The sequence below is a fragment of the Geotrypetes seraphini genome, chromosome 15 (assembly GCF_902459505.1).
Source record: "Geotrypetes seraphini chromosome 15, aGeoSer1.1, whole genome shotgun sequence".
Lineage (NCBI taxonomy): Eukaryota > Metazoa > Chordata > Amphibia > Gymnophiona > Dermophiidae > Geotrypetes > Geotrypetes seraphini.
In genome coordinates, this window is record NC_047098.1 from 25,173,573 (window position 1) to 25,194,629 (window position 21,057).

The window sequence follows — 21,057 nt, forward strand, 5'->3', positions numbered from 1 at the left end:
CTTTCTGTCCTCAGCACACAAACGTAGAAAATGATGGCAGATGAAAATCATATGGCCTATCCAATATTTGTAGAATTACAAATTTGGTACTCCATCTGCATCCGTTTGAACTGAAGTAGATATAATTGAATTTCACACCTCCAAGTTAACTTGAGTCTATTTAGAGGTTTTTGAGGTTGAGCTGATACTGTACTGATCTATGGGAATTAGGAGACTAGGAAAAGTTTCTTAGTTTTAATATTTTGGTTTGTGTACTAGGACAATTTTTCTTGTAACCCAAAAAACTATAGAATTATCATGTTCTTTTTACCAAGATTCAGTGTTTAAACACTTCTGCAATGGCCATCTAGGGACCCTTGTGCATATGTTATGCAAACTAACTCCTATTTCAGTGATTCTGGGTTGTGGTATAAATGATTGTGCTCTTAAATTAGTAGCTCTTGTATTCAAAACTGGGGGTCACTGTACCCAGATGTAGGTGAATTTATTGCTCACTTTGGTAGTAAGTTCCTGAACTGGAAGGATGGATTCTGAATAACGTGGTGGAACCTGATGGTGGTGCAAATGCTACTACTTGTATAGTGCTACCATATGTACACAGCGCTGTACAGAGGCGCAAAGACAGTCCCTGCTTACAAAATAGACAAAACAGGATGTCTGGATACAGTTAAGGGGAATTGTTAATCTGCAGGCTGGATTGGTGGGGAGTAGTGTTATGGAATGAAGGCTATATCAAAAAGGTGGGTTTTCAGTCTTTTAAACAAGGAAGGGGCTTGGCAGACATTCTTGGGTAACTTATTCCAAGCATAGGGGGCAGCTAGATGAAAAGAACAAAGTCTGGAATTGGCAATGAAGGGTATAGCTAAGAGTGGCTTATCTAAGAAAATGAGTTTGCTGGGAGATGTATAAGGAGAAAAACTGAGGGGAAGCAGAATGAACACACTTGTAGGTCAGCAATAGGAGCTTGAACAGTGTGTGAAGGTGGATAGGGATCCAGTGAAGTGATTTTAAGGAGAAGGGGGGCGACATGAGTGTAGCAAGGTTGGTAGAAGATGAGTTGTGCAGCAGAGTTTTTTTGCATAGATTGCAGGGGGGAGAGGCGGCACTGCAGGAGACCAGTTAGAAGTAGATTGCAGTAATCTAAGCATGAGGTCCGGGTAGTGTGCTTAGAGGAAGGGTGAATTTTGGTGAAGTAAAGAGAGAAGCGACAGATCTTAGCAGTTTGGATGTGTGTAAAAAATGAGGTCTGAATTGACGATGACTCCAAGGTTGTGAACAGAAGAGACTGGAATGATAGTATTTACTGAGAGGGAGGAGCAGAGGGTTTAGGATGAAAGAGGAGCAGCTCAGTCTTGAACATGTTTTAGTTTCAGATGACAAGCACGACCTTACGCAAGAGACTTTTTCTTGGACTTTAGGGGGAAATTTCAGGTGTCGAGGTAGATCTGAGAGTCATCAGCATATAGGTGATACTGGAAGCCATAGAAGATCAGGGTACCGAGTGAAAAGGTGTAGAGAGGATGTCCTAAGACAGAACCCTGGGTACCCCAACCGCTAGCAGGGTAGCAGCAGAAGAGGATACACCAACACGTACACTAAAAGGTGCAATGGGAAAAGTAGGAGGCAAACCAGAAGAGGACAGATTCATGAAATCCAAGCAAGGACAGTGCATCAAGGCAGCAGACAGGTCAAGAAGGATAAGGATCGAGTAAAGGCCCTTAGAGCTGGCCATTAACAAGTCGCTGCAGACTTTGGTGAGGGCAGCCTCTGGAGTGTTGTGGGCGAAAGCCAGGTTGTAGAGGATCAAGAATCTGTCAAGTTGAAAGGAAGTCCAGGCAGCGATGGAACAGCATGCTCTGGTAGCTTAGATAGCAACAAAAGAAGGGAGACAGTGATAGATGGAAGGTCCAGTGAGGGCTTTTTGAGAAGCAGCTTAACCACGCATGTTTGAAGGCAGCAGGGACAATTGCAGTGAAAATGGCTAGGTTGAGAATATGGCAGATGGGAGGAATAACAGTGTGTGATATGGGGGCAAGTAGAGGGGTGGGAATAGGGTCCGGGCATGTAGTAAGCTTGGCGGAAGACAGAAGTTGTGCAGTTTCTTCCTCTGACTTCAGAGAAGGAAGAAAAGTCAGCAGTAGTTGGCAGAGGGTAGGACCAGGCAAGTGGAACTTCCTGAGTTTGTGTGAAGGATAAAGAGGTGGTATGAGTTTAAAGTTCAGGAGAAGAGATGGTGGGTAGGGGAGAAGGATGTGACGATCTTGTGGACCTTGTCATGGAAGTAATCAGCCATAGTTTGGGGGGCAAGAGGTGGGTGCTCTTTGGGGAGGAAGTTCAGCGTGGCAGAGACACCAGGTTGGAAGAAAGGGAGTTAGTTGGATGTAGTAGTATTGCTTGACCTGTGTAAGCACAGAATTAAAGTATGTCAGCATGTGTGAGATTTGAGCCAAAGGTGCTCAGCACAGCAGGTACAGGAATATAAGTAAGTGATTCTGGGAGTGTGCCAAGGTTGAGGTTTGGTACACCTGATGAGCGGGGAACGGGGAGCAAGGATGTCCAGAGGAGAGAATAGAGTTGTACAATGAGACGGTCTCATGGACAGATTTGGATAACATAGTGGAGGCAAGGAGAGGTGAAACAGTGGTTGAGAGCGTGTAATGATCTAGGACTTAAAGATTTTAAAACCTGTTGGAGGTGACTGGGTGTGACTGAAGGGCAGGGTGAGTAATTGTGAAGGTTAGATCAGAGATGAGGTAGAGAAGTTGAGAGAGAGCAAGTTGGAGAAAAGGCAAGAAACTTAGAAGCATACGTGTCGGTGGTATTATCAGGGTGAAAGTTAAAATCCCCAAGAATGAGGGAGAAGATTAATCAAGCCAGGAGTCAAATTCAGTGAGAGGAGGAAGAGGACTTGGGGGGGAGGGGGATGATTAATGACCTCTATCCGCACAGTGAATAGGCGGACAGAGTAGACTTCAAATGAGGAAAGGCTGTGGGATTGAGGAGGGAGAAGAGGTTGGAATCTGCACGAAGGGGAGAGAAGCCCAACACCTTCACCTTGACCAGTAGGATGAGGTGCAAGGGAGAAGTGGTAGCCACTATGGGAAGGCAGCAGCTGCAGTGGAGTCCTCGGGGAAAATACATGTTTCAGTTAGCACAAGCAGGTTGAGGGACTGGGAGATGCACGTCATCAATGTAGGGTAGTTTGTTGGCGGCAGAATGAGCATTCTACAGGGCACATGAGAGAGGAGGACTGAAGGAGAGGAATAGGTATAAGGTTTAGGGCAGTTACACAGGTGACATCCCTGGCAGTGAGCAGAAGGAGTAAGAGTGTGCCGAAGCAAAGGGGAGTAATGATGGCAATGACTAAGATGGGTGGGGCTCAAAGAGAAAGCAGATGGATGAATGGAAGAGGATGCTTGGTTTCAGTGAATAAGGTTAGATGACAAGATAGCTGGTGAGGAGATAGGAAAAGGATAGTGAGGATGTGGTGTGGAGAGGGAAAGGGAATAAGATTGGGGAAAATATGAGAAGCAGAAAACAAAATTGGAGCCGTAAGGAGAGGAACAGAGAAAGGGAAGAGGTAGTAAGAATAGGGAGGTTTCACTAAGGAGCATGTGCTCCTTGTTCACGCTCCTTCGTCACATGTGTTGCACAGCCCCAAGAGGGTTCAGATTAAATAGATAGCAAGGCTAGTGAGGTCACCTGAGTGCTTGCTTTGGAAGGGCTACAGTCAGACAGTCAGGCTATGGCTTAGAGAAGGACTTAACTCTACATGGGGGGGGGGGGGGGTTCTTTAATTTGAGGGTCCAGAGATAGGCAGCACATCACAAATGGTGGAAGGGCAGCCAGTTCAGTAGTAGCACCTTCTGCAACAGTGTAGTGGACCCAATTACACATTGGACGAAGTTGTTGCTCACTTATGAAGTACTTTAAACTGCATCTTTCAACTTTTTTTTTTTTTTTCTTTTCCTCCCCTCCCCCTCCAGGTTGCGCAGAATTGATGCTTTTGCCTCTGGGCTCTGGATGCTAGTTATGGGCTTGCACCTGACTGAGCGGTACCTGAGGACAGATGTCCCTGCCTGGATGGACACCGTGAAATTTAGTGCCACATCACTCTGCTGCTTGGTGGGCTTCACAGCCGCTATTGCCACTCGGAAATCATTGGGCCAGCAGAGGTACCGGCCCCGAAGGTCAGAGCCCAAGCAGTGATCCTGGGCCAGAAAAATCAATGCAAATGGTGCTTGAACTCTTGTACTTAGCTGCTGCTGCCGCTGCTTCTGTCCTTGAGTGCTGTTTTCTGCATTTAATTTCTTGCTCCATGTTCAAAAAGTGTTCACTTTTCACACTGTCAGCTGGTCTGCAGGCATGTGATCTCTGTGGTACATGCTAAATCTGTCCTGTTCATTCAATGCTTCCTGCTCTGCAGTGCTGCAGCTACCAGGGCAAGTGTAAAACAAAACTAGTTACATTTCAGAGAATGAATCGAGGAAGGAAAGAGGTTTGGATTTAATAAGTACAGTTATGTGGTAGAGAGGTCAGATTATATCTTGGATGTAGTCTCCCCCCCCCCCCCCCCCCCCCCACATTTTATTCTCAGAGGGATTGAAGCCTTTTACCGGTCTCTAACCTTTTGTAATATTGCTTTTTACCAAATTTGGTGCTACTCAAGATGAGTGAGCCAGGAGCATTAGATTCTTATCCTGACCCTCTTGTTTGGCTAGTGAAGTTGCAACTGCAGGATTAGTCATGGGGTAAAGAGATGGGACCTCCATAAGAGGGAGCTGTCAATAACAAGCACTGGTGATGAGCACCACCATTGGGGGGGAGGGGGTTATTCTACGCCACCAGAACTTCAGCATCCGGATTCGGTGGTTTGTGATTTTATTTTTTTTTTGGGGGGGGGGGGAGAAGGAGTTGGACCTTCCCCCCGGCATCCCGGCCTTACCTGGTGGTCTAGCAGGCTTTCGGGGCAGGAGCGATCTTCCTACGCTCCTGCCCGGTGCAGATCGCCATTAGGAAATGGCTGTCATGAGCTCCCATCGTAGTCTCGAGAGACTACAGGAGCTCACGGCAGCCATTTCTTCATGGCGATGTGCACGGGGCAGGAGCGTAGGAAGATCGCTCCTGCCCCGAAAGCCCGCTAGACTACCAGGTAAGGCCGGCACAGGCTGCCCAGCCCAGAGAGGAACGATCTTCACTCTGCCCAGCCCAGCAACGAAGCGGGGAAAGAGGAGACCGAAGCACCCGTCCTGGCCCCTGCAAACACGCAACATGCATGGAAGGAGGCGATCAGAGGCAATGACCACCAGATAAGGTCTGGGGGTGGGTCAGAGCCGACAAAGTTATTTGTGATTTTTCACACTTCGAGGTCCGGCTCTGCTCCTAACTCCTGCGAATACCAAGTGAGAAGTGTATAAATTAAGAGCCCACATCCTGTGGAGGCAGGGGATGGGGGGGCTTAAAGATGCCCAAGCCAGTATCCCAAGTCTCTTACTTATATTGGGTACAGGAAGCTCTCTACTAATGTAACTATCCTTTTCTTAGCATTTTGAGCTCTGCTCAGACTTGTTGGTTCTCGCTTCTGCTGGGCTGAATTCTTTTGGGCAGACTTTCCAGAGGGCTTTTTAGGTGGTATGTAGAAAAAGTTCCTTTACTATGTGCTCTGCAGGTCCTGAAGAACACCCTTCCACAGGGGCAAGAAAAACGTGATAACACTTTATTTAAAACATTGGTGTTCCTTCGCTTGATAAATTTAACCTTTTTTACTCTTGCCTAGACTAGTTTTGATGTGTTTTTACCTTGTATGTAGCAGAATTATTTATACAGTAATGGTTCCTTTATATGGAGAAGTAATTGAGGACCCTTACAGATGCTGTTGGTAGCATAGGGTCACTTTTTTTTGTGTGCTACTCTTAGTATCTGCCAACATGTTTTAATAAATCACCCCCCACCCCTCTTATACCTTAAAAGGTAGAGGACCTGGGATGCACTGTAATGCGAGCCTCTATTCAGATTCTTTAAAATGGAGGCGAGTGGATGTAAATTACATGGCTGACCTGGCAAGTTCTTCAAGTGTTGAACTTTGGTTTCATTGCATGGGGTGTCCTTACCCAATCCCTCTTCTTTTAATCTTGGTACAAGACTTGTGTTTCTTCTGCAGGGGTCCAGTAAGAGGGAGCCTCCTTGTTTTATAGTTTAGTAGAAGATCATAAGTGGGTTGTGGTTTTTTTTGTTTTTTTTGTTAACTTAGACCCTTTCCTACCATGGCACCCTTAGCCAGCAGCCCATTTGGCCATTCATAGTAAATGGTCAGCCCTGTCTTTAGGATGCTTAAGTCTTTTAATTTGAGAGACAGCACATGCAGTTCACACTTTTCATTCTGAAAACAAATATGATGGTCATTGTAGATATTTTGCAGATCAGAAGAACTGGGTATCTCGCACTAATAAGAACCAGTGTCTTAAATGATCTTAAAATCTGAATGACCCACCCATATCCTTGTCCATAAGTCTAATTCAAGCAAGTTGCCTCTCGGAGGTTGTATGTATCTTTTGCAGTGCCTCCCTTGTGTACATCTGTCCTGATCATTAAATTTTAACTTTTTTTTTTCTGTTTGCATGCTAGGATTGGATTTTATGCTTTGTAACTGCTCTTCCTGGCAGCAGCAAACTTATTTAAATAAATGGCACCAGGTCTCGAATGTGTCTCTAGTCCAGTGCTTCACTGTAGTTGCTGCTCATTTTCTGCTTATGCCTTACAAGAAAATTAGTCTGAAATAGAGACAAATTTGTCCCCATCACCACAGGAACTCAATTCCCTGTCCTGTCCCTATTCCTATAAGCTCTGCCTTAACCGCACAAGCCTCGAACGCTTATGAGGACAGAGCTTGCAGGAATGGGACAGGAACAGACCTCATGGGGATGGGGAAAATTTTGTCCCTCATGTCATTCTCTAGTCTGAAACAGAAGCAGGGTGGTGGGTTCCCTGTGTGGCCCCACTTGGCTGGTTTAGGACACCCATCTGCCTGCTCTGTGTACATTCAGTCACAACATTCATAATTTTCTTTGCATGCAGTAGGATAGTTCCCACTGTTAGTCAAGGTATATATTTGAATTAATCTTGCTATAAAGCAGGGGTCTCAAAGTCCCTCCTTGAGGGCCGCAATCCAGTCGGGTTTTCAGGATTTCCCCAATGAATATGCATGAGATCTAAGTGCATGCACTGCTTTCAATGCATATTCATTGGGGAAATCCTGAAAACCTGACTGGATTGCGGCCCTCAAGGAGGGACTTTGAGATCTCTGCTATAAAGTAACTGAAGAAAATGTCACCAATAAACTGCTCATAAAGGTGGAAGTCAGAATAGGGAAAGGAGGATGGGACTTAATACTGCCATTTTGTGGTTACATATTTCAAGCGGGCTGCATATATACAGGTACTTTTGTACTTGGGGCATTGGAGGATTAAGTGACTTGTCCAGGAAGAAACATGCTCACAAGGAGGGGCGTTGTTGACATGTGGTATGTCTGGGGTATTTTTCTATTTACAGATCTTATGACAAATCATTTTTGTACTCTTCGTGCTTGTGCTCTTTAGCAGCTTGTCTGATTTTTTTTCTGCACTGTTGATCATTTCACAATAAGTGAGCTGAAATTTATTTTGCATAGCTCCTTATTTGTATGCTTTCATATAAGAACTGCCATCTCCGGATCAGACCTTCGGTCCGGCGATCCGCACACGCGGAGGCCCTGCCAGGTGTACACCTGGCATAATTTATAGTCCACCATATCTTTTTATGCCTCTCTTAAGGAGACATGCATCTAGTTTGCTCTTGAAGCCTAGGATGGTCGATTCCGCAATAATCTCCTCTGGGAGGGCATTCCAGGTGTCAACCACTCTCTGAGTGAAGCAGAACTTCCTGGCATTAGTCCTGAACCTGTCCCCCCTTAGCTTCATTACATGTCCTCTAGTCCGTGTCAAATTGGACAATGTAAATAATCTTCTCTGCTCTATTTTGTCGATTCCTTTCAGTATTTTGAAGGTCTCGATCATATCCCCACGCAGTCTCCTTTTCTCAAGTGAGAACAATCCTAGTGTTATAAGTCTATCCTTAATATATGTATTAAGTTGGGGAGGCAAAGACACTTTCAGATGAAAATGGTACCCGAAGTATGGGAGACCATCTTCCCTGGCCACTTTAGTGTTTAAACATTGAATACAACTTAACTGAACTCCATCCCAATGACGTTTATAGACCTGAGCTGCTTCAAGCACAAGAGAAGAGGTGCTTTGGCTCTCAGCATGGATGACTTGGTGCCTTGGAGGGGGGGTGGGGGTAGAAGTACCTCTTTGCTCATCTGTCATCCTGCCAAGGGCAGTGGTTAGAAAAGCTGCCGTTTCCCCTGGTTTGCTGAAATCAGCTTGCACAGAAACGGAGTATAAGAAACTTGTAGAGGATTGGACAGGAATAAGAAGATAGGATTCTTACATTCAGGTTATTCCTTCCATATAACATCATGAATATCTGGCTAGTGTCCTGTCTACTAGAAGTAGCTGTGAACATAGGGAGCAGATTTTACACAAGATCACAATGAGTGACTTTTGGGGAATCAAAGGCATTGGTAGCTCTGTCCTGTAATAGAATTACTGCTGGCTAGCCTCCTTGGCATTCCCCTTGATCACACCAGAGCCTGCTGTCAAGACTTCTGCATCTGAGGCAGACAAATTGTTATAGTCATTTTGAGTGTTCAGCTAGTCTTCATTTCTTGCACATTAGTATTGTACTGCCATTTCCAAGACTAGCTGAACACTCAAAATGACTATAACAATTCGTCTGCCTCAGATGCAGAAGTCTTGACAGCAGGCTCTGGCATTTCCAAGTTTTGCCCCTTTAGCCACTGTACCTAGGTACTCTTAAGGCAGAGGTACACCTGTTCTCTAGGTCTGTTTCAGCAGGTAAGTGACTCTAATTTTTAACTTGTACTGCAATCCTGAGAGAGACGCAATTGATACTTTCCCTAGAAGCTTGGTGTTTATCATGATATGAAGTAATTTCAATGCTTTTTACATCCAACAAACCAGCCCAGAACTTGATGGGTTATTTTACCCAGCCAGCAGATGGAGACTGAGCTGTGAGCTCTGCCCATTTAAGGCACCATGTGGCTCCCTTGACTCAAATTCTTTTCATCTCTAGTAGACAGTGAGGTGGTGTCTAGGCCTGGTTGGGAAAACTGGTCACCCAGTTTCACAAAGGGGTGGGGGTCCAGATCTGCCTGGTGGAATCTGCACAAGGAACATTTGACTTTCTCTTCCCTTTCTCCCATATCAGCTGAGAAGGTTTTGGTGTCGGTCTCTATCTCCACGTCTGTCTCGTTACATAGATATAAAAGTGAGCGTATGCCAGCTCCTTCTCTCAGGTCAGTGACTAGATGACAGGAGGGAGCTCCTAACTCTGCCTGGACCCCTCCTCCGAGGTCCTTGGAAGCATGGATGCATTCTTAGTAAGGGCACTGGGAGCAAAACACAAGGTTTTATGGCAATGGCAGGAGTGAGCAATTTTTTTTTTTTTCCTTTGGCCTAAAGTGCAGGTGCACTGGGAGCAGCCTAGCAGGAAAGTCCAGGGATCTGTGCTAGGCCTGCTTCTCGCATGTCCTTGTGGTAATAGGACCTAGAGGCAAGTCTTTGCACTGCTCCCCATAATCAGCCCAGAATGAGGCATTGATCATGAAATTTCCTCTTCCATACTTCCTGAGCAAGTAAAGCAGGGCTGCTGTGAGAAGCAACGCAGCACTTAAATTTGCTTGTCAGGTCAGACAGACAAATTGTCAAAGCAGGCTAGAGTTGGAACTCTAAGGGGCTAGGAATGCTTCTGCAGCTTGAAGCTACGTGAGACATAGGGGAAGGGGGAGTAGGAGATGCCTCCATGTTTTCCCTAGATTTGGAGAATGACATGCCTTTTCCTCCCCCTCCTTGCTAACTCCAACAGGGGAATTAGTGGGGCAAAGTTCTAGGCAGACTGGTTCCAGTGCCTTTTGAACAGGGCACAGGATATAAATTGGAGGGTTTTCCCTAGAATTTTACTTCTGCATAAGGCACTTTTTTTTTTTTTTTGTAGACAAATGCAAAGCAGTGTAGAACACGTGGTCCTTAACTTTTGCAGGTCTGAGGGGCCCTTTCAGTCTGAGCAGTCCTATTGGGAAGATTGAGGAATGTAGTTGCTGGCCTCAGAAAGAATTTGCTAGCTCCCCCCCAAAACGGCTTAAATCCTACTTTTCAAAGCTGTTTTTAACTCCTAACTCTGTCTTACCTGTAAAATACACAAAATGTATACCACATTATTCCACCGGAGAAGTGTAACACATTACATAGGCCTCAGAATCGGAGCTTACGCATACATTTTGTGTACTTTTGTAATTTTGATTAGTACGGGGGTTAATTATTTTAGTATCTACCTGTAAAATACCCATGTCTATTTGTCACTCCTAATTCCCTACCCCAATTGTCCTGTTTTTGTCTGATTAGGTTGTAAGCTCTGTCAAAAGCAGGGATGATAATGCACAGCATGCATCTGGCAGTACTATGGAAAGTAGTAGTAGAAGGATTCATCTTTAGAAGAGGCCCCAGAAGAGGGAGATCTTCTGTAGGTGAAGAGCAAGACTTGATAGCCATGCTGTTCTGGAAGGAAGTGTTAGCTGGCATGGTATCCCAAGCTCTACATCAGAGTCCCAGGCAAAGGAGCCGGGCCTGTAAGATTAGATTTTTGGAGAGCATATGCAAACCTAAGGCCTTTCCAGTCCACCTGGTGATCAAGCTATGATTGTGCCAGAATAGAAGATGGCCGAGGCCAGTCAGTGTGGGCAAAGCCATGAGTAGGTTATACATACTTGTTCTGGAGGGAGAAGCTTTTATTCCCTGAAGTGGATGTGGTTGACTTGCAGCTACTAAGAGGACAACCATCGCAGTTGAAAGGAGAGCCATGTGACCGACAGCATGCTTGTATTGACACCAAAAAGGACGCTGCTTTGGGTGGTTGTGATCCAAAGGAAGCAGCTTGTCTGATGCAGATCTAAACTTTCCCTATTGATATTAAGTATGACAGGATATGTGGAGAATATCATGGAGGTCCTTTTGGCTTTTTCTGGAGGTGGCTTGTTCCTGTGGGACATGGATGCCACCACCTGCTACCTTTTTTAGGTGTCTGGGGATGGTCAGGAATATAATGCTACGGGTTAAGGGATATAATGCTAAGGGAGCTGAATAGAGCTTTTATAGGATAGACTGAACTGGGAGCTCCATCTGCTGCCTGTGGAAGATAACTCATCTGTTCTGAACTGGTCTGGTTGGACTCGAGGAAAGAAAATTAGCAAGCGAGGCCCTTTTTTAAAAAAAAAAAATTTTTTCTTCTGTCAGCTCAGGTCACTACTGCTTAGTTATAATCGAAAGTACTAAACATACAAAGATAAAGGATGCTGAGCACACTATCCTGTATAAGAAAGAATGCTGTCTTGGCACAATCAACTGTCAACCTGCAGCTTTTTTAAAAATTTTTTTAACTTTTTTGTCAAGGTGGGAGACATAATACAGAATCTAAAATAAACCTGATCATAACACAACCACTTGTAATCTAGCCAGCAAATAGATCTGATTACATTATAAATCCACTAAAAAATAAAAATAAAATATAACGATGTATATAACCTTATTATAGCACATGTTTGCTGCTGTCCTGCAACCTGTTGATGGACTTTTTTTTTTTTTTAATCTAGTGGGTCTTGCCTATTTTACCTTTCATCCATGTCATCACACCAATCTTTCATCCTAACTTATTCTCCCTCCTATCCCAGAGTCCCCAAGAATAAAGACATAGTTCACACGAAGATCAGTCTCCCAAATTTTGCCCACATTTACATATAAAATTCAGTATATACTTGATATGTTTTTGAAAATTGATAAATAAATAAATGTTTTTAAAAAAATTCAGTATATGCAGCTATTTCTAGAATGTTCCTCTATAGCAGGGGTGTCAAAGGCCACAATCCAGTTGGGTTTTCAGGATTTCCCCAATGAATATGCATGAGATCTATTGGCATGCACTGCTTTCATTGTATGCTAATAGATCTCATGCATATTCATTGGGGAAATCCTGAAAATCCGACTGGATTGCAGCCCTCATGGACCAACTTTGACACCTCTGCTTTATAGTATGTGAGGAGGGGAAATTAAAGTTGAATGTGAATTGGAAAAGGAAAATCTCGGGTCTATCTCCTTTTCTAGCACTTGGTCTGGCAAACCAGTAGTAGTGAGCAAATCTGAGTGGAAAAAATTGAGATCGCTGACCGTTTCCACCACAGCTCTGAAGTAATGAACACTTGGCTTCATGCAGAGCTGGGGCTGCTGTTGAATATTTCTTTTTTCCCTCAGGTATCTTTCTGGAGACTTGTCCCTGTTTCAGAATGCTACTGGTAATGGCATTGCATTGTCCACATTACCACAGACCTTTGTTCCAACACCTCCCAACATTCTGCAGCTGACGAATCTGCAATTTTACCGCACCCCACGCCGGGTATCGCCATCATCTCTCCCAGGACGTCTGAGTAGGGCACTGTCACTTGGCACTAGCCCTTCTCTGGTCAGGGCAGGTAAGAAGCCAACTTCAGTGTCAAAACGTGACCCACAAGTGTGTTTCAGAATGGGAATGAGTGGAAGAAGCATAATCTTCTCAAATAGGAGTCACTCATTTGTACTTCCATGTACTGGTTAACCTTGTGTGAAAATATTTAGGAATATTCCATCCACCCGATGCTAGTCACTTTTGCTTCGGAGACTAACCATGCCATCTTACTTCAACAGTGGGTATACAAAGGAAAATCTCTACATTGCCATCCCTGAAAATATCTGCTATGCATAACTTTTCAAGTGTGTGTATGTATATATATATATATATATTTTGTTTTTGTCTGCGTGAAAAATATCATCCTGCCCTCCTCAATGTGTCCCAGCCAGGCCCCCGTTTAAGCTAGTTCTGTGTGGACTAGAACAATGTGTGAAAATGTGGCTCTGTGCTAAGACTTGTGCTCACCTAAGCTACATAACGGTGCACAATTGATGCAATTTATCAGAAGGGCCCTATCCGGGGGGAGGGGGGGGGAGATGGGGTCTCAAGTGGACCTGGTTCAAGCAGAACTGCACGAAGGGTTGTGGTATATAGCAGGAACTCTTAGGTTTCCTCCCCTTTAAGGACCTTTCTCATCTTGTGAATCTTTGGAGCAGTGGGTTCCAAATCTATCTTGAATGCCGGCCAGTGAATATGCATGAAACACATTGTATGGGAAATAGAGGTAGTGTGTGGAAATCTGTTCATGTATACTCATTGCAGATATCCTGAGCCTGAATAACTAGTGCAGCCCCAAAATGAGAGCTTTATGCACTACATGCCTGTTTGTAATACTTTAATGCAGGAATTATCTTGTCACGTTGCAGCTGCCTTGATGCTCTAGTTCCGACTCCTGGTAATGAAGGTCTGGCCTATCTTAATGCCCTCATCCTCTTGTTCCTTTCTGGGTATGCATTGAATGCTGTTGGGTTTTTTTGCTTTTAGATTCTGGTTATCTGTTCAGTGGAAGTCGCCCAGCATCTCGGGCCTCGCAGTACAAAAGCTCACAAGCTTCTGGTAAGTTACCATGGGGTGGGGGTAGAGGGACAAAACACTGTCATGTTTTACGCATACTCCCTAAGTCTTAGCAAGCAAAGAATTTTATTGAAAAACCACATATGTCAGTTGTAAGTTTGAGATCTTTCCCAGGTTCATGCTGTGCTGTATTAATGCTTTCTAAACACCCTTAATCCGACTCAAACAAGTATAAAGGACTTGGAACCCGTCTTAACATTCTGTTGCCTGCCATGTGGGATGTGCAGTTTAATAATCTGTTACTAATTTGACAGACATAGAAACAAGGTAATGCTGTGCACCTGCTCCCTTAACTAGTGTCATGGGGTCAGACGGTTAATGACAAGGTTCTTTGATCTTCTGCAGTCATTGCTGCTCTGGAGGCATTTCCCCAGCACAGAGGATATACACTCAAACTCCACGGCATTTGGGATTCCTGTTATCTATGCTAAAATGTTAAGTGCCAGAAAACATTTTTGGTGATTGTAGTGGCTGAATAGCAAATTTTTTGAGACTGTTCTTGTCTCCTTTAGCCTTTTAAGACTCGGTGATTTTGAGAGACTGTTACCAAGTGCAAATTTACCCCTGGCTGTTATATTTTTGCATGGAATTTAAACAATTCCCATTTGTCTTGGCTGTATTTCCCCCCCCCCCAAAAAAAAAAAATAAAAATAAAAAAAATATATATATATAAAAGTTAGTTAAAAGTATTGGTAAGTGCTAGACTTAAAACCATTTTCTGTTCCAATACCCCTCTTGATATCTAGGTATGGGATTTTTTTGAGACTTCATCCTGCAAGTTTATCAGACATCTAATCCTTCCATCTTCCTCCTCAGATTATTTTTCACTCCTGTCAGGTAGCTGTGCCTCTTCTCCTATCCCTTCTCCAGCTCCTTCTGTGACGGGATCAGTCACTTCCAGCTCAGGCTCCCTTCGCTATCGCCGTCCTCTTATCTGCCCTGCTCGCCTGAACCTGCAGGGACAGAAGCTGCAGCTCTTCCCATCCCAGAGTGACGTGCTACCTACCCCCAGCAGCTCCGAGGAAACCTGTCCTCCACACAGCGTGTGTTCAATAGAACTCCCACCATTCCCAGTGAAGAACCGTGGTGAGTGGGCCAAAACCCTGTGGCTGTATAGTATACCAGGCAGCTGTTCTGCTATCAACTATGAGGTCAGAATCTAGAAATAGCACATCTCTTCTGGACTTTGCTGCACTGAAACATCAGAATTAAGATGAAACCGCTCCCAAATGTAGATGCTGCAAACTTACTAGCATTGTAGAGGAAAGCAGATGGACAATTGGCGCATCTAATCCACCCAACAGATTTTCTGTTTTCTGCCATTTTTAACTATGTGAATCTGCTTAGACTAGACAACTACCTTCTGTGTGCCCCAAAGCATGTTGGTGGCCAGCACCAACTGAATTCTACCACACCTACTTCTAGACAATTCCAAATATTATAATATTTTGGTACCTTTATAATTCTCATGTCTAATCCAGTGGTCAGCATTTCTTATTAATCTTTGTAGTAGTCTAAACAGCCCCCAAACTAGTGAGGCTGAAACGCATCTTGCCATGCTTTAGTCCAACTCATTGAAAAGCTTTTTAAATGGAAGTAGCTGCCTAATGATTGGCTGGCCTGACTGGTTTGAGATTAATCAGGAGGTGAACACATCCTCCTTCAGTGTCTCGGGCTTCAGATTTTCACTGTAGGCCAATAGCTATTTTGGCAAGGAGCTTATTCCTTGTTTTTCCTTGTAGCTTATTGACTGTCCACCTAGCCACTCCTGTTCTTCTTACTTTGTCATTCTCCATCCCTTTCACAGCAGGCTGCAATGCCCCAGTTGTATAAAGCAGTTGAACTTTGGCAATGCTAGGTTCTTAGCACCCCCTTTTTTTTCCCCCCTAGCAAAAATTAGGTCTCACACCAGTGAAGAGAGCTTTTACAGTGAAGCTTCCATCCATAAAGAGAAAAATTCCTCCCACTCCTCAACATGTCAAGTGGATACCACCACAGAAGGTTATCTGGATTCTGCAGGCTGGCATGGTAAGTACCTACACTGTGATTGGTGTGTGACAATATGCGGATGGATGGGGCATTTGGCCTTTATTTTGTTTTTTATATAATAAAAGGAAGGGGAAAATTGTAATTGAGGGTTGGGATGCTAATGACATATAGGCACAAGTTTGAGCTGGGACCTCTGCAGCAAGAGTCTTGTGCTTGACTTAAGAGTACTCTGGGGACGGGTACTGAGGCAAGTTGTTTTTCTCCGCAAGGTATCGCATGAGCATCTAACATGTTAACCTCATCTGCATGGGTGCCCTTTCTTATCCATAAAGAATCTGTCCTTCCTATGTAGATTCTGTGGAGGAAATTTTATACCCTTGTACTTGTCACTTCAGTCCCTCTGCCTCCTTTGTATTGTAAGGTTTTTGGAGTTGACCTGATATGGTACTTTTAATTTCTATAACTTTATTTTTATTTTTTAGTTTTCAAAGGCTATTGTGGACACAAGTTCCTGTGGTGTCTTCTGGCAGTCAGCTTTGCTGTGAATGTTCTGTTCACATCTGCCTACCTCTATCAGACTCTGCACTGACCCATGACTTCAGTAAAATATTTGGACAACCTCCATACCAACTCTGTACTATACAAACATTTGGTGCTTTAGGACTATTCTAGACTCATTTCCAGATGTGGAACTGAACTCTATAGCTGCTTGAACAAGAGAGGGTGGGGGCAGATAAGGAGGGTCCCCCCCACTCCCTTTGTTGGACTAAAGAATTAACTTCTGAATTGACTGGTGCTGTGGGGATGTCTCCTTTTGACTCTACCCTCTAATATGCATTCTTGTTGAACTCCAGGCCTCTGTCTGGAAAATAAGGACAAATATAAAATAAACCTTCCCCAGAGCTGGGTGGGTGTGATTAACTGTCTCATGTGGCCCAGGAGAGCCTGTTGCATGTGGCTAAGGATCATATCTGAACATGGGTGATTCTGTGTAGGGTCCTTCCTATGTGCCAGTAATATTCTTGCTGTGAGCTGTAGAGATGTGGGTCTGCTTTGTAAATTATAGTATATAGCAGGTGTTCTTAACCCAATCCTCAGGACACACCAAGCTAGTCTGGGCGCTTCAAGATATTCACAATGAATAGGCACGAGGTAGATTTGCATAGAATGCAGGCAGTTCACACTAATTTTATCAATCATATTCGTTGTGGGTATCTTGAGAACCCCAAAAATGCAGGTCAGGCTTAACCCTGTATACCAGGGGTCTCAGGTCCCTCCTTGAGGGCCGCAATCCAGTCGGGTTTTCAGGATTTCCCCAATGAATATGCATGAGATCTATGTGCATGCACTGCTTTCAATGCATATTCATTCATTGGGGAAATCCTGAAAACCCGACTGGATTGCGGCCCTCAAGGAGGGACTTTGAGATCCCTACTGTATAAAGTACTAGCAAAAATTTTGAGGCTGTCCCCAGAAAATGGAGTTATTCAAAAACAAATGTTCTAACAAGTTTATTTTTTATTAAATATAAAAGTATCCTATGAAATCCTTTACTGCACAAACATGAGTGGCCTAGTGCTTGGAGAAGCTGCCTCAGTACCCTGAGATTGAGTTCAATTCCCACTTCAGCTCCTTGTGACTTTTTAGTAAAGTCACTTAATACTTCATTGCTCCAGGAACAAAATAAGTACCTTTCTAAAATATGTAACCACACAAAGTGGTATATAGTCCCATCCCCTTTACCACTTACCCTTTTTAAAAAATTATCTTGAATTTTTGCATGCCCCTTTATTTCATAAATTTTTTACTTTAATTTAGGAAAGAACAAATTGTGTACTTATTACACTGTTGCCTCTATTCCATGATTAACTGCTCAAGCAAGTGGATTTTTCATCTGAACTGACGGAGCACTAGAAAGGAACTTTTTTATGGTGACTGTCAATGAGTAGGTTTACAGTAAAACTATATAAAATGGAATATTTGAACTGGAGAACGTTTAAGCAACAAATGCAAATTTTTTTATTAGAATCTTGATTATTTTTATCTCGTATTTGGAACCTAGTGCAATTGCTTTCTGGTGCTCTGGGATGGAGTATTTGCTGCTCCACGTGCAAAGCAAGCAGACTTAAGATGTACTTTCACTGTGGAAGGGTGGGTGGGTGGTTGTGAAGGGGTGGGATGGAATGACTTCTTGTAAAGGTGATCTTTGGTTATTCTTGAGCATTTAGTGAACACACTTTTTTGCAGCATAAGTTGAACTCTATGGCATTGCATGTAAGGTCATCGCCAATTGTTTTGAATTAAAAGGTCATGGGGTGATAAGGTTGGGTAGGGAAAGGATAAATTGAGAGTTGAAGCTGTTTAGAAAACTATAAAAACCATGGAGATACTGTATTTGAATGTTTGTTGAACACTAATAAAACAGATTCAACATAAGATGTACCTTTACATTTTGATGCTTAAACTCGCTTTTCTTTTAAATATATAAAAGGAAGCTGTGCTGAAGATCTGATCTTTGCTAGTTCATATTTTGAGTAGATGGCTCATGAACATTTTTCCTTGGTTAATTACTGAATTGAGTAAAAATTCAAGTCGATTACATTTTGCATAGTAAAGGATTTCATAATGTTAGTGAATTTAATTTGTCCTACACACTACGAGGGGCTACTGAAAAGTTTTCTCACCCCAACCACCAAAGTTGGGGCAGTCTCCATCGAGGGCTACACACTTAGTCTAGCGAATTCCCCCCCCCCCCTTTTTTTTCATTCCATTGGAAAAATACAGAATGAAAATAGTGGAAAATCGCTGGACTAATTGTGTAGGTTTCAATGGAAGCTGCCCTTCAACTTTGGCTGGGCTGAGATCTTTCCAGCAGCTCCTCATATTGGCCATATTTGTATAACTTTTTAGGCTAAAATTACCTACGGATGAGTAGGTAATGGTCAGGCATCTGGTTATTTACTAGAACAATTTACATTTAAGGTGGTTCAACCACTAAGGGTAACTTTATTGTTTGTGTTCCCTCTAGTATGAGGATGTGTTTGCAAGAAATTTTTGCATCGAACAATTGCTTAGCAGGCTGCTAGTTGGGATTCGGAACTGTATTTTGCTTGCTGCTTTGATTTTCATATATGCATTTCTGAAATCTATTAGACATCTCTTTTTTGTAAAATTCTTAGGAAAGGAAGATAATAATTTTCTTCTATTTCACTGTGATGTACAGTCTCTTGATGTAAACCGTATTGCTCTAGAAGGTATGACGGTCTAGAAATGTGTTTTTAATGTACGTAGGTTTTTAGTAAAAGCAGCCATTTTGGGGATTCTAGATGACATTTGTATAAAGCCAAAATAGTATGTATTAACTCAGTATTTACAAGTATATGATGTAGCAAGCTGATGAACATGGTCTCTCGGCTGTTTGCAAGGGCTTGCCTAATGAACATTAACTCAGGAGGTGTCGAGATGTATTTTGTTTTGGAGTGAAGAGCTGCAACATAAATGCATTCAGGTAAGTACAAGAAGCTTGAATTCTATGTGAAAGAAAACAGGAGTCAATGTCTTTTCAAGAAGGGGTGGAGTAAGAGTGGTAAATTAGGGAGCTTAATGTACTGTAGCAGAGATTTGAGCAGGAGATAGCATTGCTATATTGCTAAGAGAAAGTGGTGGCTTTACCACTCATACTTCTACATCATAGGGCATTACGAGTAACACTGAATAATATGTATATACACCTACTCCGATGAGGCTGGTTCTTAACTCTCCCTCCATGGCATGGCTTTTGCATTCAGTGTACCCATCTGGGGCTAGACACAGACAAGTGTTGATCCAATTGGTACAATAAGCTCTGCTCATACTGGGAGGGAGGCTAAGGGCTGGAGCTAACTAGCAGTAGACTAGGTGTAATTTTAGCTTTTAAGCTAAGGAACAGGGCAAGACTAATGCATATGCTTATCATGAGGACTATCATGCTTGTGCATTCTCTGTAAACTATATTATGTTGTGTGCAAATAATTCACCTCTTAGAAAACAAATGTGGCAGCAGATAAAGGCCCATCTACTCTGCTTCATCTGCTTTCTCCGCAATAGACTGCATGTTCCTGTCCCATTCTTGCTTGAATGCAAGTAGTCTTTGTGTCTACTACCTTTACCAGGCAACTATTCCACACATCTACCACTCTTTCCATTGTTTCTTTTGTTTAGAGTCATGGTCCCTTACCTCAAAATGTGTTTGTCTTTTCAGTGTCCCTGAAGTAGTTTGGGGCTGTTTTCTTGCCCCAAAATGCTCTCACAGTGGCTCTTTTATTTCCTGATTATGCCCCCCCCCAAAAAAAAAAAAAAAAAGTGCTCAAACCTTTTCAAAATGTCTCATGCCTCAAAGGTGACAAGGATGTTGTCTTTAGACCCTAAAACCCTTCTATCATGCCTTTATATGTGGTGGATGGGTAGCTGAAGAGCACCTTTGTGGCATGTGATGGAGATAGATCAGGAATCCTGTTTAGGGGAGAAAATATGTCCTCCAGATCCCTGGGACAATGCTTCTGCATGGTAAGGGCATAGAAATTCCCCAACCCAAACAACGTGGCTTGTGTGTCCCAAGGGGAAAGTTTCCTTCTCAACCTTTTTACTCTAGAACTTAATCTCTTGTGGCAGGCTTACACACAAGAGGACTGCTGCAGAGTGGGCCAGTGTACAAGCAGGTCTGAGCCATCATTTTTTTTGGAGTCCAATGCTATATCAAACAGACCTGGAGGATGAGGGGGGGGGGGGTCAATTACTGCCCTAGTGTCCCAAAGTGAGTGGTTTCAGTTGGAGGGCAGGAACCAGGGTCAGTCCTAGACTAGGGAAAGGATCCCTCACTGTGTTGACAAGTACTCGGCATTACTGGCAATCATTGAGTCCTTTTGAGAATTAAATCCAAGTAATCTGACCCTGCCCTCTTATTGTTCCCTTCTGAGTGAAGTATGGGCTAAGCCTACCCTTTTATTTCTGTGACACGAAGATCCTGGTTACAGAGCCTTGGGAGACTACACCCCGCCCCCTCCTGGGCAGGCTCCCTGAAAGGGGCCAAAATCATGATTTAAGTTATATCCTATGGATCAAGAATTCTATCCAAATGTTTGTACTGTCCAAAGTGGACTCACTGGTGGCCCAGGTGACTACATGCACTTCCTTGCCAAGTGAGGGAGGCGTACTATTAAAGGATCCACAGGCCTGCAGAGTGGATAAGGTTTTCTAAAAGGTGGTTTGAGACTCTAGCCTTGGGCATTATGGCAGTAGCTGTGACCTCCTTTCATGGCCACCCCATAGTTAAACTGCAGAGGTTGTGATGGGTGTCCAGTGAGGGCATAGGAATCTAGCTGCTGATGTAGCCTACTAACATTC

At 43.5% G+C, this 21,057-nt stretch overlaps 1 protein-coding gene across 2 annotated transcripts in view; it reads left to right on the forward strand.

Annotated features, from left to right (window-relative positions):
- Positions 1 to 18,111, forward strand: part of TMEM201 (transmembrane protein 201) — a 34,126-nt gene extending 16,015 nt beyond the window's left edge. The window contains exons 6-12 of one of the 2 annotated variants that reach the window (XM_033922450.1): positions 3,987 to 4,190; positions 12,420 to 12,637; positions 12,849 to 12,920; positions 13,597 to 13,668; positions 14,503 to 14,772; positions 15,577 to 15,714; positions 16,158 to 18,111. In XM_033922450.1, the coding sequence (XP_033778341.1) occupies positions 3,987 to 4,190; positions 12,420 to 12,637; positions 12,849 to 12,920; positions 13,597 to 13,668; positions 14,503 to 14,772; positions 15,577 to 15,714; positions 16,158 to 16,264 (1,081 nt within the window). In that variant the 3' untranslated portion in view covers positions 16,265 to 18,111. The remainder of the gene's footprint in view (positions 1 to 3,986; positions 4,191 to 12,419; positions 12,638 to 12,848; positions 12,921 to 13,596; positions 13,669 to 14,502; positions 14,773 to 15,576; positions 15,715 to 16,157) is intronic. The other variant, XM_033922451.1, reaches the window with a different exon arrangement.
- The last annotated feature ends 2,946 nt before the right edge of the window (positions 18,112 to 21,057 follow it).